The 27275-nt window shown below is 38.6% G+C and overlaps 1 protein-coding gene across 5 annotated transcripts in view; it reads right to left on the reverse strand.

Moving 5' to 3' along the window:
• CNTN4 (contactin 4) overlaps positions 1-27275 on the reverse strand; it is a gene marked incomplete at both ends in the record, with an annotated part of 476925 nt that overhangs the window by 119725 nt on the left and 329925 nt on the right. For all 5 annotated transcript variants that reach the window (XM_080826267.1, XM_080826265.1, XM_080826266.1 and 2 more), the window contains 3 exons: positions 9052-9202; positions 23627-23756; positions 27022-27158. In XM_080826267.1, coding sequence (XP_080682393.1) covers positions 9052-9202; positions 23627-23756; positions 27022-27158 — 418 coding nt within the window. The remainder of the gene's footprint in view (positions 1-9051; positions 9203-23626; positions 23757-27021; positions 27159-27275) is intronic.

The following is a 27275-nucleotide window of genomic DNA, read 5'->3' on the forward strand; positions in this document are numbered from 1 at the left end:
AGTGAACATTAATGAAATAATCATACTCATAAATATAAAACTTGTAACTTAAAAGAAAAAAGAAAAAAAAGGAAGGAGGGAAGATTAAAGAAGCAAGGAAGAAAAGTCCATAGTCCCAACTTCCAGGGAAACCACTACTGACATTTTGGTAAAATTCCTTCTAGGCATATACATAAAACCACCTATATGTGGGGCACCTGTGGCTCAGTGGGTTAAAGTCTCTGCCTTTGGCTCAGGTCATGATCTCAGGGCCCTGGGATGGAGCCCTGCATCAGGCTCTCTGCTCAGTAGGGAGCCTGCTTCCCCCTCCCCCGCCCGGCCTGCCTCTCTGCCTACTTGTGATCTGTCTGTCAAATAAATAAATAAGATCTTTAAAAAAAAATAAAAGCCTGCCTACATGTGTATGTGTGTTGAAGATTATGAAATAATATTTTATACAATGTTAAAAAATAAAATTTATAACTGTAATAAGATGAAAAGTCTCTATGCTTTAAACCACTGTCAAAATTGTATCCTTTTTTTACGACACCTGTAGAACCCGAATTTAAATTAGGTATGTTCCTAATCTCAAATGCATCTTATATAAAGGAACTGTGTGATGAATGTTTATTGGATTGAATTTATCAGAGATGTGATATAGGAAGTCAAATCTTGTGGAAGATAAGAGTGAGGGCTGATTCCAAATAGACCAGTTAAGGGGTTAGGTTAATAGTTGTAAAGTCTATACTTTGAGATAATGAGGATACAAATGAGTACAGGGACACAGAGAACTGACTAACAAAAAAGAGGATTAATGTAAGAGACACCTGGAATTTTTTTTTTTTAAATCAAGTGTTGCCTTTACATTGGGGACCTTATTTCAGATACTTCTACATAAAAATTCAGTTCTCTTGTCAGCATGTCTTGAGGCATAACCAATACCATGACCACATGAGTCGAACCGTTAGTTGTAGTCCCTGCCTGAATTTGGCTATCAGTTTAACCCCTGACTGTAATACAACATGACATACTCTGCTGAGGTACAAAAAGTTTGTGGCTGAGGAGAAGTTCATGGAGTCTCCTGCACCACTGAGTTTGATATCATTACAAATGTTTAAAAACACATCTCTCTAAATTCTTCTGCAACTGTACTTCAGGGGACTTAAAGTCATAACTATTTTGTCCATGGCTCTAGGAGAGATCAACTGAAGCAACCCAGGAAAGCTCTAGGTCTGCATTTGGAGAGCAGAATAAGCTCTATTTCTATAACTGCACATGCAAAATTAAAATGATATAGTACTACCAATAAGCAAGGCAACAGATTCTATCTAGAGCAATGATGCTCATGTTGCTTTGATGTTGTTTTGCCTCCAAGGCAGGATTTCCATTATTATGGAGATGAACTGCCTCTAATTATTGCAATAACATAATTGTTCCCCAGGGCAGAATTCCTAATAACAGAGCTATACAGCTCTGCAGCAACTGTAAGAGATATCCTGAATGCAGGTTTCTCATTAAGAGCACATATATAGACACTGTGCTTCCAGAAGAGAAACAGAATGCCTGAAGCAATAAACTCTGCTTTCCACACTAGGATTCGATCGGCCTTTTGGGCAAATACCTGCCATCACATTTGCTCTGCACACCAGACTGCTGGAGTCTTCAGCCAGGCTTTCACACTTCATATACAGCATGGAGTTTTGTAGCCCTGTGCTGGGATTTGCCTCCATGTATTACATGAATTTCAACTCTTCCAAAGGCCTTTGGGAGAAGAGGCATATTAGGGCCATGATCTAATTTTACCTCAGAGGCAGACTTTAGTGTCTTGAGGCAAGAAACATGAATATGAATTTTATTCCTATTTGGGTTGAATATTCTCATGGAATGCTAGACTTGATCTGATTAGACTGTGGGGATCAGACAAACCTAAACATATATTACAGTCTGTGAAGAAATGCCTAAGAATATAGGTGTTGATACTGTCTTCAAGAGAGGTCCACAGTGGTCTGAAAGTGTTCTGCCCAAGGTGACGTCAAGCTTCCTAAACCCAGTGGTCATCTTTGAGCTGTTAGTCGGTTGGATATCTTGAAGGCACAAAATGCATGTTCCTTCTTGAACCTTTCTGCTCCCTTGGTATCTGTTCGTTACATTCCTCTATTTGTTTTTCTACACCTTTGGGTCTGCTTTCTTAATCCTTCCATCAGGCTCTGCTTCTACCATTCTGTGTACGTGGTTGTTCCTCAGGGTTTCTTCCTTTGATTCACATGCTCTTATTTGACAAACTTCTGTCTGGATGAATTTACCCACTCCATTGTGTCTTATCTACTGGCGATATGTAGGTCTCATTGTTCTCCTGAACTCAGACCTATATTTCAAGTTCCTATTGGACACATTTGCTGAGTACTTACTCTATACTGGGCATTGTCCTAGATGCTACCATTATAGAATGGAACAAAATACATTCAAAGGGCCCAGTGTCACCACAGGAAGAAGAGGGAGGCCCAAGAGGAGGTCAGAGTTATGTGATGTGGGTAGGCTCAACTTGATTCATCTTTGTTGGCTTTGAGGATGGAGGAGGGGGGCCATGAGCCCAAAAACAAAGGTGGCCTCTGGAAAGCTGGAAATAGATTCCTATCTAAAGTTTCCAGAAGGAACACATGATTTTAGCCTAATGAGACCCATTTCAGACTTTTGATCTCCAGGACTGTAAAATACTGTATTGTTTAAGTCAAATGCAACACAAACATACATGCACCTGCACAAATTTTTGTTCTTGTGGAATTTACATTCTGATCAGGTGGAGGGTGGGGAATTCATAAATATGCAGTGTGTTAGATGGCGATAAGAACTACGGAGAATATAAAGCAGGTAAAGAGGATGGGAATTTTACAATTTTCAATGGGTTCGTAGGGAAAATCTTCTCTGAGTAGGTGATACTTGAATGGGAATTCTTATTTGAATGGGACACCTCCACTTGCAGACACTTCAAATTCAACATGTTAATATTAATCTCTTTATTTTCTCCTCTCAGACTTGCTCTCTTTGTAGTGACTACTGTGGCAACTGGCTTACTGGGCACCGGCTGCTCACGTTAGAATCCCAGGAGTCATTTTTACCCCCTCTTTCTTCATACAATCTTTCTACTTACGACATCATTAAATCTTTTCAAATTTTGCCCTTTTAAGAGCCTGTCGGTCTTCCTTCCTTTACTCTCAAAAGACTGAAGTCAATGTTCTTTTCATTTCCATCCCAGACTGTTGCCTGCAACTGGTCTGTTTGCCTCTCCGAACTTGCTCCTCTCTAATTCTTTCTGTACGTACGGCAGGCAGCGCAACCCCTTCGCAGTACTGTACGACGGTGCACTGCTTGCATAAAATCCTTCAATTCTCCACGGTCTTCAAGTTCAAGTCTAAGCTCTGTAGATGTAAAATGCAAGGCCTCCACAATCTATTGTTGGCCTACATTTTTTCAGTGTTCCTTCTCAGTATATCACCTTTATAACATGTGCCCTAGGATTACTGAAAAACATATTGTTATTTTGCTGCTGGGTCCCTGCACTAGTGAGCATCTTGAGGGCTGGATTTATGTCTCCCCTTTCTCTCTATCCCTAGCACCAAGCAGAGGGGCTAGCATATGGCAAGTACCCAACACATTCCTCGTTCATTGAACAAAATTGGAGTGGGCTAGTTTGACTGAAGAGTCACGATGCTATTCTGAAACCATGCCCGTGACATGCAGGCTGTAAGTTTGAGATTCTCTCCAGCCACACTCAGTGGCATATCTGTATCAGTGATTGTCCATTAGCTTGACATAATCTATTAGCCTAATGTCTAAAAGGGAGGAGAGAAATTCTCAAGCATGAATAAGACTAAGAAGTCTTTATTTACACAAAGTTAACGAGAGTAACATTTCGCTCATTTCTTCAGCTTCATTGAGAAGTAAAATATTTCGTCTAAGTGAATTTTCCAGTCAACTAGATCTACCCCTTTTAGCACTAAGATAATTTTTAAAAATAACCTTTGGGAGTGAGTGGTCTTTCTATGATGTATTATATACACTTGCCTGCCTTACTAATCTAAGGTCACTGAAGATAACGTTTCCTCTTCAGAGACATCATATAACAGTAATTATCATACTTTTCTACAGAAATAAAATAAAGTTGTTTGTTCCCTTTATTAATACTGCTTTTAATTCTAGGTGGCATACTTTTAGAAAGACAATGAAAGAAATGATCAGGATAATGAGAGGATGCGAGAATACTGTCATATGAACAATATCAGGGACATGTAGGCTTGGAAAAGAATGAAACAGGGCGGGGCCCCTAGGTGGCTCAGTGGGTTAAAGCCTCTGCATTCTGCTCAGGTCATGATCCCAGGGTCCTGGGATCGAGCCCCGCATCGGGCTCTCTGCTCCGCAGGGAGCCTGCTTCCTCCCCTCTCTCTCTCTGCCTACTTGTGATTTCTGTCTGTCAAATAAATAAATAAAAATATTTAAAAAAAAAATGAAACAGAGCAGGACTATAGCCTGCCAGCCTATATAAAGGGAAAGGGTTGGGGGTGGAGAAAAATCAGATTTGTCAGCATAACTTCAGAAAGTGAACTGAAACACAAAGTGAAAGTTACAAGGATATAGCTTATGAAGAAAAAAAATCTTTTAACAATTAGTTAGGTCTCCATCATTAGAGGGAAGGATAAGGGTCCAGCCATTGTGGGGACCCCCTATCCTGGACTGGAAGGTGGGTTCTCTGACTACAGCAGGAATTTGGCACTGTTGTCTGTCCAGCATTCATTTACTCTTGTTCTGGTAGTAGGAACCTTAAATTTCTTTGGGGAAACCCTTCTTAGTCCATGTGGTTTAAAGTGGGGCTTCCCCATGTGCTCTCTGAGGATCAGTGAATCACATTCTCCTACACAGGGCATCACATCCTCCCTGAATATACTTGGATCAGGGGAGAACACTGACCAAAGCAGGTTTATTTAATTACATGAAAATTGATTCTGGAATTGTTAGGAGAAGCTAGAAAAGAAGGCAGCCTGGGGCTGCTGACAGCCATCCTAGTGCCAGGAGAGCAGAGCCTTTTAGAAGGTGGAGTCAAGACAGAAGGCAGGGCTGGTGACAGATGAAGAGAGCCAGAGTCCTGATGCCCCTGTGTGAGCTCCTGAGCCCTGCTGCACCTTCAGTCAGGCCATCCCTGTCCTTCTCAGACACATGAGCCAAAGTACTGAAGCCAGGCATGACCTGGGTTTCTGTCACTTACACCAAAAGAGCCCATTCTGGTTGAAACATGGTTTCAGGCTCCTCACAATTCCAGGATCCTAGGTTTTTATCAATGATTCTGCTACTTTTGTACTCAGATGTTTTGTTTCTAATCAACTTCAATCTCATCTGTTTCCAGTGCCTTCTATCTAGAAACTAAAAGTAAACAAAATTATCAACCTTATTCAGTTAGTTGACTTATTTGCTCACTTAATCCACATAATCTTGCTGCTTTGATGGTAACAATAGGTGTTTCCTGAAGACTCAAGTACCTGGGCTTTGTGACAGGTCATACCTGTTTTAAGTATCTGATATTGCCTAAACTCTGGTAGCTGGAAATGTGTAAAAGACAAAAAGAAATGTTTTATATACATAATTACAAAGCTATAAAAGTTAAAAATTAAATCTTTCATTTAGATGCATTGTATAGAGAGGGCTACTGTGAATATGCTTTAAATTTCTAAAGGTATGACAAACCAAAGTAAGTACATACAAACATACTTTTCAAATAGTTCACATGTTACATTAAACCAATCTTTCTCAGTCTATATCCCCCGGGATAACTACAATATCACCATATGATTCAATAAGATCAAAAACTTAAAACCGTTGCTTCATATATTTTCATTATAAATTCGCTTATAGACAGTTGGTTAGTTAAGACAAAAGTTAAAGTTCATTTACTAAATAGTGTTTGGCAAAATCAGTCTAAACACAGACTCTGGGGAGAACATTACTAGAAAGGGGTGCTTGAACATAAAGTTTTGTTTCACCAAAACACTGTACCAGTACTTTGTACTTAGGTTATTAGTAACTTTTTACTCAAATGTTAAAGGTTTGCCATTTGGTTCTTAAGAGTCCATATCTCAAAAGAGATTTAGGGCTAATAAATCTGTGTACTAGAAACTATAACTCAGGGGTGCCTGGGTGGCTCAGTGGGTTAAGCCTCTGCCTTTGGCTCAGGTCGTGATCTCAGGGTCCTGAGATAGAGCCCCGCATCGGTCTCTCTGCTCAGCGGGGAGCATGCTTCCCCCCTCTCTCTGCCTGCCTCTGCCTACTTGTGATCTCTTTCTGTCAAATAAATAAATAAAATCTTTAAAAAGAAAAAAAAAAGAAACTATAACTCAGCACTGGGAACAAAGAAGTGTGCCTTTTGTGTTGGTCTAAAAATGTCAATCTTTTCCTAAAATGGGAGTCCTAAAATTTTTCACTCATGAATTTTTTTGCTCATCCACTTAATAGTCTTTCTCCTTTACCAGAAAAAAAGGGAGAAAAATGGCAAAATTTCTTCTCTTCCAGTGAGAAAACATTAAAATCTTTTCTATTTTTCATGCTTTTTAGAAATTATGAGATATACAACTGAGTTTATATCTTTCTCAGAAGTTAAAATCCAGTGACTCATGGAGTAAACTTGGTATATGGATCCACGTTTTAATAACATTACAATTATAAAAAATGAGTTGCTGACATTAAAAAGTTAAGAGAGTTCAAATAAAAGCCCTGATTTCTAGCTTCTCTTGAAGAACGGAAAGATAGGGAGGCAGCTGACCGGCATCTCCATATGGCAGCAATAATGTTCCAATTTAGTGGCAGGTGTGTCCCTTGGATGTAGCACACCATCATTCCCCTTAATGTTACACCTGGCCAGTTTTGGGACTCATGTACATTACCCACATCAGTCTGTCTGCTTAATACAATCTGACTGAGGTAGGAGGAAGGAGCAGAGCTGTGAGAACACAGCACCCATGTGGAGGAGGAAGTGCTAATACTGAGAGTTAGGGTCTAGCCTAGTGACTCTGGCAGTGGAGGTGAAAAAGAGCAAGGCTTGGTTAAATACATCTTTAGTGCCACATAAATGCTGAAAAAATTAACCAAGTTAATATAAATGCTGAAGCAATATGTGAACCCTATTAATCAAATCAGTAGGAGAAAGAATGAGAACTGGAGAGAGACAAGCTTTGTGGTAAGTCAAGTGGTGGAAACAATCCATGAAATTCACTTGTTAGGTAGAGTTCTTGATATTGATATACCATTTTCCCAAAGGTAATCTGATCAGTATATAACAATGGTTAAGCTATAGCAGTGGTAAGTAGTCATTAATACTGTTCAAAATATTAGGTCATCATTCTTTTTTTTCCCCTAGGCACAAACTAAGATTGTATTTCCTTGCCGGAGGGAACTTTTGAAGAGCCATGTGACTTCTTTTGGCTAATGAAACATGAGTGAAAGTGAAGTGTTTGACGTCTGGGCAAAAGCTTTAAGTGCATGTTCAGCCACTCTCTTTCCTTCTGCAATACTGATGTTGCGGAGGATGTTACTCTACCAGTCTTGGCTGTTGAGGGCAGCAAAGCCACCCTCAGACCCCTGAGGGACATGCAGTGTGAATTACAAATAGACTTCTGTTGTTTTAAATCACTGTAGGTTGTTTGTTACAGTAATCTTACTCTAACTTGATTTATTCATGGATCTTGACATGTCTGTCTATTACCTGTATTATTTTAAAGTACTTTTTTTAATATCATTGTGAAACTAAAAATTTACAATCTACCCTTAGTCTAAGCATTATATGTGGTACATATTAGGTATATTTCAACTGTATTTTAATAAACAAAGTAAATGCATAATTATTAAAAGTAATCTTACACACTACCTTCTGGGAAATACTGAGGTAAAATAGGACATGAACCCTCAGGTTACAAAATAAGAACCTGTCCTCTCAAGCTCCAAGTATGTCTTTAAATTTGAACACCATGCCAATATTCAGTGAAATACGTTGCTTCCTTTATATAACAGAAATCAGGAAGGATATATATTATGAATTTAATATGTGTATGAATACACCATCTATAAACCATATCAAGTTTGTTTGCAAAAATCATTAATAAGCACAACATCATCAGCGCAAAGATCTAATTTGCATATGCAAATCCAAAGGTGTACAGGTGTAAAGGGTAGATACGGATACATTTTTACAGGCTTCCACTTCGGAACCTCAAGTACTTGACCTTTAGCATCAATTAAAATCATTATGTATACAGCTAGTAAATGCTCTGACATAGACTCACGCATAATTACCATTTTCCAACAGATTGAGTAGATTACAGAAAGGGATGGGGGATGTTTTATAGGGGTGACAGCCAAGAAAAGGTCTTACAGGTACCTGCCATTTGGTGTAATTTGACCTAAAACTCCAAACAACCCATATATATTTACACTGTATAAACAGCAGGCATTCTAAGTGTAATTCACATATAAAAGGAAATACACAAGAGTTTATATGTCAGAAAGTAAAAAATAACTTGTTTCAAAAAGATGTCACTAAAATAATCACAACTATGTTATATGCAGAATGAGTTTTGAAATTAGTAATATTTAGCCTAAAAAAAAAAAAGGAGAAACTATTTAGACATAATAGCCATTGCCAAATATTTGAGAAGTTGTCACAGCAAAGACACACTGGATTTCTTTGTTTTAGGAAAAACAAGTAATATGGAGAAAAGTGGGTGAATCAACAAATAATTTTCAGGCTAAAATTAAAGGAAAGTTTTTCCAGCTGCTCACCTTTGAGCAGCTCTGACAGTCAACAGGGATCATGAAATCTCTCTTTGCAGGGAGGGTTTTGGAGAATCTTAATATAACAAGAAGGATTAGAGAGACCAGCTAATTTTAATTCCACACTCTTCCAAAACTTCAGATCTTTGATTAACACTTAGTCCATCAACAGCAGATGGTAAATTTCTCCCTCTAGAACTATTAATAACAGACAAATAAATTATTATAGATTAATTAATTATTAAAAATATCTCAAGATAATACCTTTCATTTTCTCTTAATATGTCCCTTCCTTTCTTCCAGGTGTAGACAGGTTTAGGAGAAGCTTTTGGCTTACACTCAATGACAACTTCACCTCCCACTTTGACAAGAGTTACTCTTTTTAAGAGGGTTCTCGAAAAATCCGGACCCACAGCTGGAAGAGAATACAGAAAATAAAATAATTATTATGGAAGGAAAAAAAAAAACCACTAGATCATGCTTTAGCCTTTTCCTTTCTACAATGTATTTATTGTTGCCTTGGGCATCAAAGGGAAGAGGTTTAATTTTTTCTGAAGTAAAAAGAGTAGCACTGTACATTTTGATGGGTTTATTAAAAATGGAGGTTAATTTAGATGTGGTAAAATGCACCAGTTTCAAGTGTACAGCTTGATGAATTGGGCATACTGCACTAAGAAGATCAAGATATAGAACATTCCATCACTCTATTCAGAGACTCAAAAATTATTTCATCTTCAAATGAATAAAAATTTCAAAATTTCAGGGAAGCATAAGAAAAGATAAACAAGAAAATCCACAAGGCATTTTTCTGATTATGGAGGTTAAAGCATTCCTTCTTTGATAACAGTTTCTGCCTCTGCTCTGTCCCTTAGCACTCTGTGCATGTCTCCATGAGAGAACATGCTGAAATGTCTCTATCATCACCCTCTGAGCTTCTACTTAAAAACAAGGGCTTTCTCCAGATTTCCACTACTGTTGCCTAATGCAATGCCTGGCTCACGCAGGATAAACTGGGGCTTGCTCTTAGAAAACTCAATTCCATGCTCACTATGAGTGTTCTAAATTCATTTTATAACTCAGGTGGTTATGCGAAAATAATGTTAAAGAATTATTGCTTTCCTAAAACAATAGATACATATTTGTATCCCCTTGGAAGGAATTTAAAAGATGCCGTACTGAAAAAAATCTCCATTTCCTTCTGAGTTAATTAAATTAATGTGATCTAAGATCTCTTTTGAGGCAGGATTCACCTCTTGGAATCTTAATTTCACTATATTTAAAATCTCTGACTCCCAGCAGTTTGACCTACTAGAATCTAAGATTTTAGATCACGTTGAATGTGAAATTTAAATACCACAAATTACTTAATTGAGGATAGAGAGTGAGCATATATGTATGTGGGTAGGGAGAATGGGAGTCAATTTCTTAATTGCACCCAAACCAGGTACTAGTGATATATATATATATATATATATATATATATATATATCACACAAAAATAAGCTTCAGTGAAAGAAAGTTAAAGTTTTATTAAGGGCTTTTGTTGTGGAAATATTTTCAGTAATTGTCTAGAAGGAAATAAAAGTGGGAAGTCTATTTTTTAAAGGGGTGATGCAATGTATGACTGGAATTTAGTAGGCAGTTGATATCTTGATCTGTGTACCTTGGATTCATGAGGGCAGTCTACAACTTGGAGCATAATTCTATAATGATAAGTACAATTAATAAGTAACCTGCAAGTTGTTACTAATGTTTCTGCTGTAATGAGATAAATGTATTCCTAGTATGATCTGCAAAATCACATAATAAAAACTATAGGATTATGAAAAAGATAGGGTCAGGACAGACCTACTCAATATTTATGTAACACCACACTATTAAAGAAACACCTGACCACCCCTTGAATAAATATATTAGCATGATTAAAAAGACAAGTGAAATTCCAAATAAATACTACAAAAAATGCAGAATATATGTGTGTGAATTATACGTGTGTGTGAAGACAGCTTGATGAAAGACAGAAGGAAGAGTTGAGATTGCTCAACTCAAGCAAACAAGTAAAACTGGAAAGACTTTGTAGCAAAGCAAAATCTGCAGGAAGCCTTAGGAGAACCATGCTATCAGCACTGTCCTGTCACCTAGTCAAACTAAGCCAAGAGGAAGAATGTAGGTGAGCGGAATGGTGGGCAACATTGTTTTGCCTTGGATACTGTGACTGTGTTGATTTGAATCAGTGGGCTCTGTGTTTGATTGCTGCCATGTATGAAATACATGAACAAAGCCAGCATTTATGTTCTACTGGCATTATTCCCCCATTTACCACTCCCATACATGCTAATATGCAACACAGAAAGGATTCTGTAGCACGACAGCCTCATTCTCATCTTAAACACCTGAACTGACACATTAATGTAAAAAAAAATCAAATTTCTAGAAGTTTTTGAAAAAGAGTATTTTGTGAAATAGAGTTACAAAGCTGTATCATATAAAAATCCCTTCTTAAAACTGTATCTTTCTACACACACATTTTTATCACTTTAGGCAGACATTTTTCATCTGTTCAGGAGGAATTCTGAAATTGCATTTGAAATGAGTTTACATAAATCAAACTGTGCACAACACATGGGTGTATTTGTCAAAAAACTATATATTGCTTTTACGAGATTTGAAATAGCATGATATCAGCCTCACAGAAGACAGAAAACACACCTTCCAGTTTCAGAAGCATTTTCACTGTGCTGTTTACGTGCATATTATCTTGTGGATATCCTAGTGATAAGAGTGGCTTTGAATATCTTTCATTAATAAAAATGGAATTATTAATTCAAATCTCTTCCCTTTGTTTACTTAATTTGCTTAATTTACCTCTACCGTTATTAACCCTGCAAATCTATCAGCTGCCACATTAAGCTGCAGTGCTTTCTAGGGCAAAATGGTCAAACCTTCATCAGTTTGTGAATACTTGGCCCGTTAATGGTTTTGTTAACATTCTGCCATTTGGTGACCATCTGTTGCACCTAAGATGCCCTTAAGTATATGGAATGATGTTTTTTCCTGTCTGTACCTTGTATTTAAGTGAAAGGAGTCCGTTAAATTTGACATTCACAGAGAAATTAGGTTTTAAAAGTTACTGGTAAGGTCCTCAGTAGAGCATTATTAGAACCCAACCTTTGCTGGCACTTAAAAATTTAGTACACATTGAAGGTGAAACTTCAGTAGGTTCTTAATAGCTCAGAAAAGGTAAAACCAATTGTCAAATTACCCACTTGAATCTGAGAGTCGCTCAGATACTGGGGGATTCTCATTTGCTAAATCTAATGCACTTAGAGGATAATATTTCTTACATCAACTACTAGAGGGCACTGCTCTCTCAGTGTTGGAATGAGTCAGGTTACAGGACCTCTTTCATTTGGAAAATGCAACTTTTTATTATTTATCAACAATCTTTAATTCATTAACATTACATGATCTATGAGAAGCATCTAGCTAGAAGAAGTTCTCTCTGTAATTCTCAACTGTTTGGTTTTATTGAATTAAATGACTCTTGGTCACATGTCAAGGGTATTTAAAGTAGCTAACAGAACCCTTGAAAACAAAAGTTTTGTGACTTAGTGTCATTTCTCAAGAGAGAGAGCAAGGGTGATAACTCCTTGACTAGATGTGCAGAGGGAGTAACATTTGGGAAATGTACGAATGTGCTTTTCATTATTGAAGAGGAAAGGATAATTCCGCATACAGTTCTACTGCACTTAGTCTGCAGAAACATCACTAGCAACATTGCCAATGGATGGAGACTATTCCGTTTGGCCCTTCTGGAATTTCAGAAGTCTTGACTATTTTAAACTTTATTATCTTTAACTATCACCTCATCATTCAATAAAAATAAACCTAGAGTGAATTCATCCATTCAAATGTTTTCACCGCTGAAGAGAAAATGCTGGTATCAGAGTTTAAAACCCCAAGATTTTTCTGGCTTGCTGGGTAGATAACTAGAAGGCTGCTTACAGTGGGAATCTTCTTTCTAGGTCCATCATTTCAGAATGGTGGATTCAAAATCAGCCCTCTCTAACCAGGGATGACATTCACAAGAAGACTCAACAAACTCTGAAGTAAGATTTTTCTCTTCTAATAACAGCATGATGTGTCCCTTTTAAGTTCCTCATAACTGTGCCCTGCTTGTTTTGGTTGAATATATTGAATGTCCTGCTTACCTGGGTCTCCTCCTACTGTTCTTATGTTTATGGATCCCTGCTCCTTTGGGAAGGTTATTGTAAAAGAAAAGTAATAATATTTATAGTCACGAGGTTGTTCTGAAGAATAGATGAAATGATAAATGTATTGTATATTAAGTACTTAGCCCAATATTTGCTTCATTCCTACTCCTCCTCTCTGCTATCTCCACTACCACCACCACCATTATTAGGGGACTTTATGCTGAAATATGAGTGCTTTTTAGAGCCAAATAAACTTATCTTGGTTGGATTTTTTTTTTTAATTTTGAAATAATTATAGATGTATAGTCACAAAGATAGAGAGGTCCTGTATATTTCATTTACTTTCTCCTAGTGACTGGTTATACCCTATGTGAGCATTCTACAACATCAAAATAAGGAAAGTGATCATTGGTACAATGTGTGTCTTTAGTTCTGTGTTATTTTATCACCTATGCAGACTTGAATAACTACCACTGAAATCAAGACACAGAAGTATTCCATCAACACAAGGATTTTTCTCAGGCAACTTCTATAGCCACATCCAGCTCCCTCCTGCTGAATTCTCCCTAATGTCTAGAAACCACTAATCTATTCTCCATCTCTATAGTTTTGTCATTTTGGGAGAATATTTTATATATAGAATTGCATAGTATGTGACCTTTTCAGATATATACATATTTTTTTACTCTGCCCAATGCTCTTGAGATCCATCTCAGTTGTGTGTATCAATAGTTAGTTCTTTTTTATTGCTGAGTAGTGGTATCTCATCCATTCAGTTATAAGCGAAAATAGTTCCTTAATGTTGGCATTTCAGGCACTATGGTAACTGACAAATACTTTTGAGCACAGGAACCATTTCAAGATCTCTCAACAGTTTCTCTGCCAACAACTAGGATCAGGCTTAGCCTTTTTTCTTTTTATAAAAGGCTTGAAAAGCCAAAAATTAATTGTGGAGACTTGGGTGGAAAATTTTTTTCTTATTCCAAGCAAGACATCTTAAAGCCATTTTGGAAGATTATATCTTACATACAGTGATTAACATGTTGACTAGAAATCATTCTTACATGTTTTAAGAGCTTCAGCTGCTAAATCCTTGTTAACCACCTTTGAGCTATACTATTTAAGACAGTATGCATTTTTAAATATCTGTAATCCCTCTGACCTCCTTATATAAGTCCAAATTAGTGATATTTTATTACATTAGGCACAATGTCCTAAAACCCTTATACAGATGCCTGTCCTTGGTTCGACAAGTAGTGTATAGTACTGTAATGCCCTATTTGATTGTAACTTTGTTAGGAGATAGAAATGTTTGTTGAATGAACAAAAGAGAGTCATTTGAATGTTGTAGAAAGAATCATAGTATTGCAGTGGTTAAGAAGACGTGGTAGTATTTGTTATTAGCAATCCTTAGATCATCAGTGTCTTGAAGGCAGAGACTATGTATTATGGATCTATATAACCCTTATTGAGCCCAGTGTTGGGCACAAAGTAGGCATTTCATTGGTATTTGTTGAATAAATGTATGTTGTAGGAGAGAATTCAAAACAGAGAAGTCTCTTCTCATGATGCTTTGCCTGGATACCACATCTCTTTCTTTCCTCCAAGCGGGGTTGTAGATGGCTTCTCAGCCTTACAGGAAACTCCATCCTTTCTGGAATTGGGACTTAGTATAATGAAGTAGAATTGCCCAAGAAAAACTATCTGGGCTGTTTATGCTCTTAAACCACTCTGAAACTACTGGTGTGATGGTAGATTAAGAAATGGCTCTCAAAACAATACACCAAAGAACTTAGCTTTTAGTGCTCCCCAATTTCTGTGGTGTAAATACTTCCATCATGGCCAATTTCAAGTTACTAACAAGAAGTCAACGCATACAGAGCTGAAGGATACATAGACTCAGCTACTGTCAGTAGGAGCTAGCTCCAGCACATAACTTCCCTTCCTCACTTCTCGCCAAACACACTTACGGGATGGTAACAGGTCAAGTAGGCCCTGGGAGTTCAGCTTTCCCCAGTTTTGAGCCTTTCTCTGAAGCAGTATCATGGTCTCCTCTTTCCTCCCCAGGCACTCTCAAACAACCAACCCAGGGCCGGGAAGACGGGAATTTCGACACCCTTGCATTTCCTTTGATTGTTTCATTTTATTACCTAAGACTCTGTGAGTCTTGCCCTGCCCTAGACACGCAGGCTCAAGAGAAACCTTCAGTGTGGATAAGCAACGTTTATGTTATCCAGCAGTGAATGATTTCTTGTTTATCATGTTCCTTCCAAAACTCCTTACTGAAGTGTTTTTAACATGGAAAGAGAACACAGATTTTGCCTTTGTGCTGCGTTCACTTTCAACCACATTCAAAAGGCTTCATGCCTGCCTCACATTAAGTAGAAAATTAATTTCTTCAGAAACCTAGAAGAACCACTGTCTGGTAATGTTGAAAAAAAAAAAAAAGCTGGAATGTCGCTCGGGCAAATGCTTTATTTCTGGTAGAAATCGTCTCACATGATTGACAGAGCTTCTGTCAATACTGGGTTCAACAATGGAAACATGGATTAACTGTATGTACAGTGGTGATAAAAAGAGAACAGCCTAGTCATTATTCTGCTCTCCATCTCCCACTGGCTTTTGTAAGTTAGAAAGCTACTCTCCTCTGATAGCTTAAGATTGGGTAACAAAGGGATTTACAAAGCAGATTCCAGACCTGTGGCACCTGAAGTGAACTGATGACAGGAATCACCTAGAGGAGCTTATTAAGTGTATATATACGCTCCTGAACTCTACCTACCAGGAGAGGGGCCTGAGAATTTACATTTTTATAGTTTTTGCCGCTGAAGATGTAACCCCCAGAGCAGAAGCATTGATAGTCATATGGGAGCTTGTTAAATGCAGAATCTCGGGCTCTTTCTAGGACTCGAAATTAGAATTTAAATTTAACAAGATCCCTAAGTAATGTATACATGCATGAAAGTTTGAAAATCAGTTAAATCTTCTTGAATGCCAATTCTAATATGTTCTGGACTACCAAAATACAATCTGTTTGTTGCTAGAAAGTGGTAGAAGGGAAACAATAATTACTTCATTTCATTTATTGATTGACTGACTATCAGAAAGACTTGTGTAGATAATCGTAAAAGATAAAAAGTAACATATGCTTTTAGAAGATGGCGAAAGTCAAATACTGGAAGGGCAGGAAACAATCTTACTAGATTTGGTACAATAGAGTGAAGTTTTGGAAGCCAAAGCAGACATATCAATATGGTATGCAGAAGGAAAAAGAGTTTATTTCTCACTGGTGGGTAAAAGGAAACATGTAAGTTTGCTAGAACATTGAAATGTTCTTCTTCGTTTTACAATGTAAGAGAATTTATTGTATATCTCTTCAGGTAAAGAATGGTGGACTCCTGGGGGGTGCTTGGGTGGCTCAGTTGGTTAAGCGACCAACTCATTTTTGTTTTGTATTTTGTTTTTTGTTTTTTGTTTTTTTAAGGATATTTTATTTATTTGAGAGTGAGAGAGAACGCACAAGTGGCAGAAGGGGCAGGAGGAGAGGGAGAGGGAGAAGCATACTCCCTGCTGAGCAGGGAGCCTGATGCAGGACTTGATCCTAGGACCCTGGGATCATGACCTGAACTGAAGGCAGACACTTAACCTACTGAGCTACCCAGGCATGCCACACCAAGTCCTGACTCTTGATTTCAGCTCAGATCATGAACTCAGGGTCATGAGATCAGGCCCTGGATCAGGGCCCACAGTGGGTGTGGACTGTTTAAGGTTCCCCCTCTCTCTCCTGCCCCTCCTCCCAGCCCAAGAAAACCCAAAAAAACAAAAAAACTGTAGACTTGTGAATGAGTAATCTTTCACAGTAGTTTTACAGAAGCCTGAGAGATTTTAGTTGTAGGATAGTAAATGGTATCACTGCTCAGTGATACCTTGGGGTGCATTCCTGAATTACATTTTAAATTCTAGCTCAGTGAAGACATTTTCTTGGGTGAACTCATGTAAGAAATTATCATAGTACTTACCCCTTAGATTTCAGTGTCTCCCTTCAGTTGGCTTTTTTAAAGTAAACTCTACGTCCAACATAGGGCCTGAACTTACAATCTGGAGATCAAGAGTCACGTGCTCTACTGACTGAGCCAGCCAGGCACCCCTCCTTCAGTTGGCTTTAAGCCACCAGAGCCATGCCAACCAACATCTTAGCCCAGTCCTCACATGGCAGTCTGTGAGACCTCTCTGTATGCCTAATCCTGCTCACCATCTTGGTGAAATGGGCCCTTCAGCCACAGTGAGAAGGTCTGATGCCTGATACTTCTCTTCTACAGGAGGATTTCAGATGCAGAGTCTTGATCCAAATCCGAAGATTTGCTAGGTAGATTGTATTCAACTTATACACACACAGACACACTCGCAAACAACCTAGGATAAATTTTCTGTTTTAGGATAGCGGTTCTCAAAAGTGTGATCATGGACCCTCGGCACCAGCATCACCCAGGAATTTGTTTGAAATGCAGCTCTCCAGCTACTATATCAGAAATTCTGGGGGTAGGACTCAGTAATCTGTGTTTGAACAAGTCCTCCGGGTGATTCTGGTGCATGGTAAAGGTTGAGAATACCTTCAAAAAACAATGGCCTTCTGATCTGATCAGTTACAGCAATGGTTCCCAAACCGTGCTGTTCACTGCACTCACACCTGGGTCCCAGGCCCAGAGACTGAATTAGTTGATAAGGAAGATGGTAAGGAGTCAGGAATATTGAAAACCTCCCCAAATGATTGTCATCAGCAAAATCTGAGAATCACAGAACTGGGGTTTGCCAGTGATTTGGAGGCTGTCTATGAGATTTTAATATGGATACTCATTAACAACAACAAAACACTTCTGGTTTTGCTACAAACACTTCCAGGCTCTAAAAAAGCTTTCACATGGGATCTCTTAGTTTTGGCAGTAAGCTGAATAATGGCTTACTCATTTTATGGATAAAGGAAGGCTTAGTGACTTGTTAAAAATATCAAAGTGGGGGGTGCCTAGGTGGTTAAGTGTCTGCTTTCAGCTCAGGTCATGATCCAGAGTCCTAGGATCATGCCCGCATTGGGCTCCCTGCTCAGCAGGGAGTCTGCTTTTCCCTCTGCCCCTTACCCTGCTCCTGTTCTCTCTCTCTCTCTCTCTCTCACTCGTCTCTGTCTCTCTCTCTCTCTCACTAATAAATAAATAAAATCTTAAAAAAAATATATGAAAGTGGAATTTGAGATCCAAGCATAGCTTTCCTTTTTCAGGACAATTTTAGTCAAGCTCCTGCCTAGATGACTACATCAGAGTAAGAAAGGCCCTTGTCGGGGCACCTGGGTGGCTCAGTGGGTTAAAGCCTCTGCCTCCGGCTCAGGTCATGATCCCAGGGTCCTGGGATCGAGCCCCACATCGGGCTCTCTGCTCAGCGGGGAGCCTGCTTCCTCCTCTCTCTCTGCCTGCCTCTCTGCCTACTTGCGATCTCTATCTGTCAAATAAATAAATAAAATCTTTAAAAAAAAAAAAAAAAGGCCCTTGTCCTCTCACTGGATGCTGATCACACTCAGCACATTTGATTATTTTGTAATCTGGCTCAACGAGGCAGTTGAGAAATCAGACTGAGATGCAGATGAGCACTTGTGAAAGCCCTTGTGAAATAACTTTTAGTTTAGCCTTAATGTTTTCCTCATTTGAGAGCCAATCATCTGGATAAATGCCAAATTAACCAAATAATTGCTCAAGCCTACACCTCACTTTAATTGGACCATCGGTTCCTTAATGGTATTTGAGCATCCTTCCAGGGTCAGATGTCCTCTACCACATGGGCCAGGAGAATCCTCACAACACAGAAGCATCAGACAGAAACTCCTCAGGGCAGAAGCTATTTCTGTTTCATTATACAGTCCTGGTAAAGTCAGGTCATAGCCAAAAGACTTACTTGGTCTTCGGGATAGTTCCTCCCATCTCAAGATCAAACTTAGTCCAGTAAACTAGTCATACTCCCCATCATGATCGAGGTAAACTGGACAAAGTAACAAAGTACCTTGCTTGGTCTGGTACAAGTACTTGTCCTCTGTAAGAATGCTGTTGGCACTCTCACACACATTCTTTTTTCTGACCCTACCTGCTCTGAGTGTTGGCTGCTTACCACCTCCAGCTGCCCTCTTCCCTGGGAAATTGGGAGGTTTTGCTTCATCTGCACCCACATGACCAGCCCAACACCCACTGCCAATACCACCTAAGGGGCAGCCCAAAGATGGACTGATAAACAGAGATTTTAGAAAAGTCTATGTTCCTGCTTCGGGTGGTAACAACTCTGAGATGCAGTTATGATCTGGATACCTCCCCTCTAGGATGAGATATAGGCTAGACCATGACCCTGGCTCAGCTCCCGAAATGCAATCTTCCCTATCTTGCTTCCTTTTATAGGCTTTCCTTAGAGAATACTCCTATAATGGCTCAGAGGCACCTTAATCCTTGCTTCTGCTTTTGGGGCCTTAGTTGTGCTCTGTCCTTACCTTATGATTATATATACAGCAGAAGTATTCTAATTGGAACATCAAAGAATATCTCAAGGTTGGTGATTCAACCAGCAGTCCCCATCACCAATGATCATCTGAGGGGACACCAATACTAAAGATGAGTAGAAATGTTGCAGTAGAAAATTTAAATTTTTACCAACGAGACACCTTTTTTTTTTTTTCTTAATTAGGTTGTATAGAAGATCCAACTTCCCCATGATTATCAGACTCTATTTACCCTAATTCCAACACACTTTCATGAATGGGAGAGAAGGATGGAATGATGGTATCACCCAGAGAATTGTGCAGCCTCCCAGGAGTGCTGTAGGAGTACATCACACAGTCAACCTCTTCCACAATGTAGGTAAAGATAGGAGAAAAAGCCTGGGCACAGATGCCTTGAGGAACACTAAGATATCAATGGTGATAGGTCAATCACAAGCAAGGACAGTTCTATTTGATGTACTCAAAACCAGGCCTACTCTAACAGACTGACCTCAAGGTAAAAGTCTATGTTATTCTCCCATCCAGTGAGTAAATCACTGAGCACCTACTTAATTATTTAGCAGTTTCAATCCATTAAATATAGATACGTTACATACACATTAAATACTTAGAACACATAAAATAAGACCATGGGAAAAAGCCTCTTAAAAATATGCTTCCTAACCATCTCTTATTCATGAGAATATTATTACCTAGCATGAAAGGGAATCTCCTCTCTAGCATTTGGGGATCCTGGTATTTGATCAATGGTTGGAATCAACATTCTTATTTTTTTTTCCTTCCTGATAATAAAGTATCTTATTTTCATTGTGTTTCTTTATTCAATGCAAATTCACCATGATTCTTAGAAAGGTAAAAACAAATCAATTATCTGATCCCAAAGAGTCAAACGATTACTGTTCTTTAAGAAACAAAGTGATTTGTGGAATACAATCATATTATAGCTTATCCAAGTGAACTAATATTAATTTATGTGTATTTTTATATAGTGAAATGTCTTCTCCCTCATTCACTTCAAATGAACTCCAGGGATTTACTCCTTCAACACTTAACTGTCCTTTCAATTCCCTTAGAGTATAGTAATATGGTTTTTTGGGAAGTGAAATGGGACATTAAAGAAGGACCTTCTAAGTTTGTTATTCAAGATTCTCTAAAAATTGGTTCTCGATTAATTTCCCCATCTCTTTTAAACTTTGCCCATACCCTTTACATATTTGAATTAAAATTTTTAAAGTCATTCAGGATTCTCTATGTGCCAGAAACTGTCCAGATGTTTGATAACTTTGAGCCTTTGTTAAGGCCATCTCACTCTGATCTGGAATATTCCTGGTCCTCTTTTCTGTCTGTCCAAATATAAATCACCGTTCAAAGCTTAGCTGCCCAGCCCAGCCCATTAGCCAAACCCTCTTTCCTGAATTCCTGGAAGCCTTACTATTTTTACCACAGTTTGGCCTGTATCATTTACTGACATGCCTTATTGTTCTCATATTCAACATAGTTGAAACAGAATGGTTAAGTAATTTCTCAGGCATTTTCTTCTTATCTTCACTGCTCTGGCTTGCTGACCTTAGGGCACTTAAGAAAGGACTCAGATCAAGAATTCATTTGGAATTAGTGCCAGTTGGGAATGATTTGAAATCAAACTCTGTAAAAGAGCGAACAGTGATTCCCAACTCATAGGCCTTGAACCCCAGGCAGGGGGAGGAGACAGGGTTTCAGAGAAGGCTGTGGGAGGAGTTATTTTAAGCTGTTATATTCTATCCACAAGTAAGAGTATATACATACATTTACATACATCTCATATACACTGCTATTTTCAGCTGTGGGTAGGTGCTCTAGATAAAAATCATTTGATACACTTTCTCACTTCTAGCTCTGCTTTTGGGACTTCAGTTTTTCTTTCTCGTTACCCCATAATCATATCCCAGGTTTACAGTCATTTGTTATCATCAAATTTTCTTATTTTAAAAAAGGGACCTACTGAATCTTTTTCTTTTCTTTTCTCTTTTTTAGAATCTTTAAAAATTATAATGGGGTTCCCAGAGTTGTAAATTGGTAAGCACTCACTTAGAGGGTTTGAGGACTATGTGATGCATTCATTAGGCTATATACATCCTCAGTTTTAGCTCTTCTAACTAGTTGACATACAGTTTAACAGAAAACACACTTCTTTTTGCAGAAAATCTTAAGTAACCTATCACGCTGAATTTTGCTCCAAAAGAGTCAATTACAACAACAAATAATCAGATCTAACTGGGCAGGATGAAACCATCGTACTTGTTCCAGAAAAAGTTGGAATTATTGTTCCCAACGTTTATAGAGTGAGAGGTACATGTGCTTAGGCTTCCAAAAAGGTCAGACTTATAGTAGGGCCAAAACAAGTTTATGATTATTCTAGAAACACAGAATGCTCTTTGGTCTATTTGGGCTGTAGGGCCATGAGCTCTCACATATACTTGTCTTTTTTGGGATGTTGGTTCAAGCTAAAGAACTTGGTGAGAAGAAAAGTCATGGAAGCTTTCCCTTCCTTTTTAAATTTGCACAGGGAAGAAGTACATTTATCTTGGCAGCATCTTCTTATACATGCAAGCTCTACATGCTAGGCATCAAAAAGTGCCTTGCAGAAGAAAAAGTCAAGACTTTAAACAGGGCAAATCATCAGGATTTATGGAATCAGCTCCCTTTGTGTTCTGCTTTTCTCTTATTCATAATCTTTCTATTATGCTCTCCCTAAAAACTACTGCTTAGGCACTTTAGATAAATTCTGAATTCAGAGTCAAGATTTTTTTTTTAATGGGACACAAGCAAATTGATAGCCTGGGCTTTTTTTTTTTTTTTTTTAAATGACAATATGTTTGTCAATTCACTTAACTTATACTTTCAATTATTTATTTAGTTTACTGCTAATTCATTTTTTATTTTTAAAAAATATTTATCTATTTTAGAGAGAGGGAGAGAGAGAGTGTGTACATGAAAGGGGAGAGGGGCAGAGGGAGAGCGAGAGAGAGAATCTCAAGCAGACTCCATGCTAAGCACAGAGTTGGATTTGGGGCTCCATCCCATGACCCCCAAGATCACGATGTAAGCTGAAATCAAGAGTTGGATACTTAACCCGTTGATCCACCCAGGCACTGGAAATAATTCATTTTTATAAGCAGTCTCTTAACTCTTTCATCATTTAACACATTCGTTCATTCTTACACTTATTCAATATTTATGGAGTGCATATTACGTGCTTCACTATTATATTAAGTCCTGAGAATAAAATAAGTAAACCAAATATGGTCCTTGACAACATGGGAAGCTAATGTACAATGGGAGGAAACAAAAAAAAGAAACCTGAAAAATCACATCAACAAATGGAATATGCAACTGTGGTATCTGTTATAGAGGATAATTAAGAGGCAATATAAAAATCTATAAGAGGCAAAGTTGATTGAGGCACGGGACCAAATGCGACTTTCTGAGGAAGCAGCCATGGAACTTGGAGATGGAGAAAGGGAAGGAGTTGATGAAATGAAGAAGGGAAGGAAAATCATTCCAAGGAGAAGGAACAGTATGTTCCAGTGGCTCCTAGAGGAAGAGAGAATGGTGAATGGTAAACATGCAGAACAGAAAAGTCACTACAGCTGAATCGCAGAGGAAAAGGGGTCACATGGTGAAAGAGACAGCTGGAGAGGCAGACCACTTCTGTATACTCTGGAAAATTCCGATGTGGAAGAACAAGATGCACTCTGCCAGCTGTTCAAAGGAATTTTCCAAAGCAAGTCAACTCTTCGTCCTTCCAAGCAGGAGTTTGTACCCAATCAGCATGATAGTAAGGCTCCATAGCATTTCAGAAACTGCTCAGTTTAGAAGAGTGGCTGATAGAGGAATAAACATGAGTGCTGAGGGAAAGGTGTTACCCACTGGAAGCATCAGTAGAGGCTGATTTAGAAAGTGGTTTCCTTGTATTGCTTGTAGAATGCATTACTTTTTTCTTGAGCAGTATCTTTACCCCTTTTGAGGGGTGGGGTGGGATTGAACAATATGCTCAACAAAACACATGTTAGTTTAGTGACCTATTTTTTTTTTTTTTCTTTCCAGTATAAAGACTCACCTATAACACTAAGCTCTGCATTGGAAAAGATAACTCCGTGTTTATTCTCTGCCACACACTGATACATGCCAGCATCTGAGAGATTCACTATGGTTATGTTGAGAGTTCCTTGCTCAATTAGAATTCTATCCTGTGAAAGAAAAGAGGAACACAAAACAATGACCTTCTACAACAGAGACCTTAAGGCAATTTTGTTACATTTTATATCAAAGGGGCTTAATGAGAAGAAAATAGCCATCATATAAGCAATTTACATAACATGATCTATTTATCTGTCAAGTAAATTTGTGGCAGGTCAGACGCTAAATGGAACAACCTTGTACGTCAGTTGGTAAATGGAATTCAAATTGTGGACTCTGGAGTTCTCATTGATTCAATAGTGAAACCATTCAGATTAATATCCCCTCTAAATAGATGAACTTGAAATTTAAAAGTCTTTCTTACTCCCAGGCTTTGGGCGAACTGGGGGAGTGGGGTGGGGAATACAACCAAATTTACTGTTTAGAGTATTAAAACACAGATTACGAGCAGACAATACTTTGAAGGTTAATCGAATTATAATCTTCTTGGAGAAGCAGAAAAAAAATATTTCACATTGGTTGAGGTTTACTAAAAAAAAAGTAGGTATTAATAATTTAAGGTTCCTTCACTCTGTTGCTGTCAGTGGCATCATCTAAGCTTAGAACCATCTTTTGGTGGTCAACTGGGAGAAAGAAATTAGTGTATTAAAGAAAAGACTATTTTCATTTGTCAGCCTGAGGATACATAACTTGCATTATCAATTTTCCCAAGTCCCCAAAAGGATCTTCTCCTCCCCAGGAACCTGCCATTTAAAAGAAATAAAATAAAGATGTACTGGTTTTCTATTTGCCATAGGGTTGTGATTTAGCTGGGCGGGCACCTTACTAGGCGGTGATCAAATCTAGATATCCGTGTTCCCTCACATTAAATAATAGGGAGAAAATGCCTATTATCTACCCTACACTGTAGTGGTTTGAGACTGGCTTTTATAATTGGGAGAATCATGGAGCCAGCAGGAGCCCTTCCAGGGACAGGAGAGGAGTATGTAACAGGGCGACAGCCCCCTTTCTGTTTTGTGTGCACTGATGACCCACCATTGCTCACAGCAGGCACTTTTCACTGGGCTGCCTGTGGTGGAGGGAATCTGAGTATGAAAAACTGGCTCTCGACTTGGGGCCTGAGGAAAATGTCAAATTTCAGTAAACATTTGAGTTCAGTAGGAAAATACAACAAGAAAGTTAAATTGGATGCAATTGTTCCTCATTCTAAGGTCCTCTTCATCCTCCCCCTTGCTTCATTCCAAGCTCTTTGTCAGGATCTGCTCCCTCACAGGGCATTTCTGTATTTCAATGGCCCCTCTCTCATAGCAGATTCTGTAGTACCTTCCAGATGCTCTTTCAGAACCAAGGCACTTGTTCTCTCTGGTAAGTCTGATGACTGCTCATAGCTGTGTGTCTCTCTCTCTGTCTCTTTCTCTCTCTCTCTCTCTCTCTCTCTCTCGGAAGTGCTCTTGACTGAAAGAACTTCCCAAATTCAATGATTGGTCAGTGTATGGGGTACAAAGGCAGGCCTCCCTTTGGGGCAATTTGGGAACTGCTTAAGGACTTTCTGCTCCAGTGCGCCCTCTGAAGGCCTCTGTTGGAACCGCACCACTGTTTAACCTCCGCCCAGTCTGGCTTCTCTGACTCCACAGGTTAAGCTCTGAGAGCTTTCCCACCATACCTTCTGAACACAAAGCTCTGCTTCAGAGTCTGTTTTTAGAAAACATTCTCAAAGATGGAGAGTGACTGCTTCAGGGCTTCGAAGAGCATTTGAATTTTTCTTCCATTTATGCCATATCCTCTCCCCCGCACCCCTCTTCCTTAAGATCTTATCTTCCATATAACCTATTCTGAAAACCTTACTCTGGCAAAGTTTGCCGGTTCTGAATCCAGCAGACATTTAATATTTGGATCCTGGCTCCATTACTTACTAAGGATGAATGTGATCTTAGACAGGTGTTTCCCTGTCTGTAAACTGGGCATAACAATAGCACATACCTCATAAGTTTCCTTGTGAATATCAGATGAGACAATGAGTTTAAAGTGTCAAGATCAGTTAGCACTTGTTAAATGCTTGAGAAGTACACCTTCCAAATCCTTTAAACATATTATTTTAACCTATCATGTCCCCTTACAAAATGAATAGTCTGCATGGTTTTTATTTCTGTGGTTATGTATTTCTAAAATTTCCATTTTATTCTTTTAAAAAGTCCGTCTGTTTATCTCTCCAAAATATCTTTTTATTTTCATGGGCAGGATTTCTTCATGCAACTCTTTCAGCACCCGAAAGAGACTCATTCCTTTTGCTTTGTTAGAATATTCTACAGGCTGGTCATCTTTCTAAAAAATAAATTTTTGTCTATGTTTTGGAATATTGGTTTGCAGGTTTATTAATGAAAAAGAGTTATTTTTCTTTGTTTTTATTCCTGTTCACAGTTTTGTGGCTCCTCTACCTAATCCCCTGGGCCACCAGTCTAGAAACAGATCTACTCAAGGATTCTCTGAGGTCCTGATCTGTGAGGATACTCAAATCACCGCAGCTCTCATCCCAGAGGCAGCAGGAATCAGAGCCCAGGAGTTCCCACCTCTCTTGTACCACAGTGTCCTGTTACGCCAGGCAGGTAATAGGTTTGACTGCTTCTTTTACTGGATAGCAGCAGGTGGGGAAGATCCACACCCTAAGTCTTTACTGCAAAGATATTGTATCCTGTCTCCAGAGATGATACATTTTTTTAAGCCTGAGCTCTCAGGTACCACTGCCTGTTCTCAGGCCTACTGTCTGGTGCCTACCGCCCCAGGGATCACTTTTTGTTTTTGTTCTATTTCTGTTGCATGACAGATATTAATCTTACAATTGCATAGGTCATTAGTACATGTCTGGAGGCAGGGTGGGTGTTTTGAGGGTGATTGTATTGGACATCACATTTTCCAGAAATCTCCACAGGCAGAAGAGAATAACAAAACCACATTGAGATGAGAATTTGTATGCTGAGAGGTCTTATTCTCTCTTATCTGGAACACACACAAATTTGTATCTTAGCACAATTACATGTTTCAGACTTTCTGCATAACTTTCCAATTGGACAGCCAAAGATGTTAATTGGTGAAAACCAAAGGTTCTATACAGAAGCATAATTAAACAAGGCTGAAGAAACTGGATTTATGTAGTTTCTATGTATCCGTTGCATTCACTTCCACTTTTTCCACTATTAATAATATTTGATTGTTTATAATTTTGGAAATAAAACTCATCATTTTCCTGCTTTCATAACAACGAGGCCACAATAAACATTATAGTCAGTAGCAAGACACAATTATCATCAGTTGGCTTACCCGAGTTAATAGAGGTTCACCATTTTTTAGCCACCTGTATGTAGGTTTGGGCCTTCCATTTGCTTTACATTCCCAAAAGACATTTTCTTCTATGGCCACATGTATATCATTTATTTTTTGAATCCAATTAGGTTGAGCTATAACAGTTCAGAAAGCAAAGAAAATATGTACATTCAGTGTATGTTGAGTCTATTTTTATCACATGCAATCAAGAGACAGAAGTAGGCTTATAATAAAATTACGTTTCCAGATGT

The sequence above is a fragment of the Martes martes genome, assembly GCF_963455335.1.
Source record: "Martes martes genome assembly, chromosome: 1".
Classification (NCBI taxonomy): domain Eukaryota; kingdom Metazoa; phylum Chordata; class Mammalia; order Carnivora; family Mustelidae; genus Martes; species Martes martes.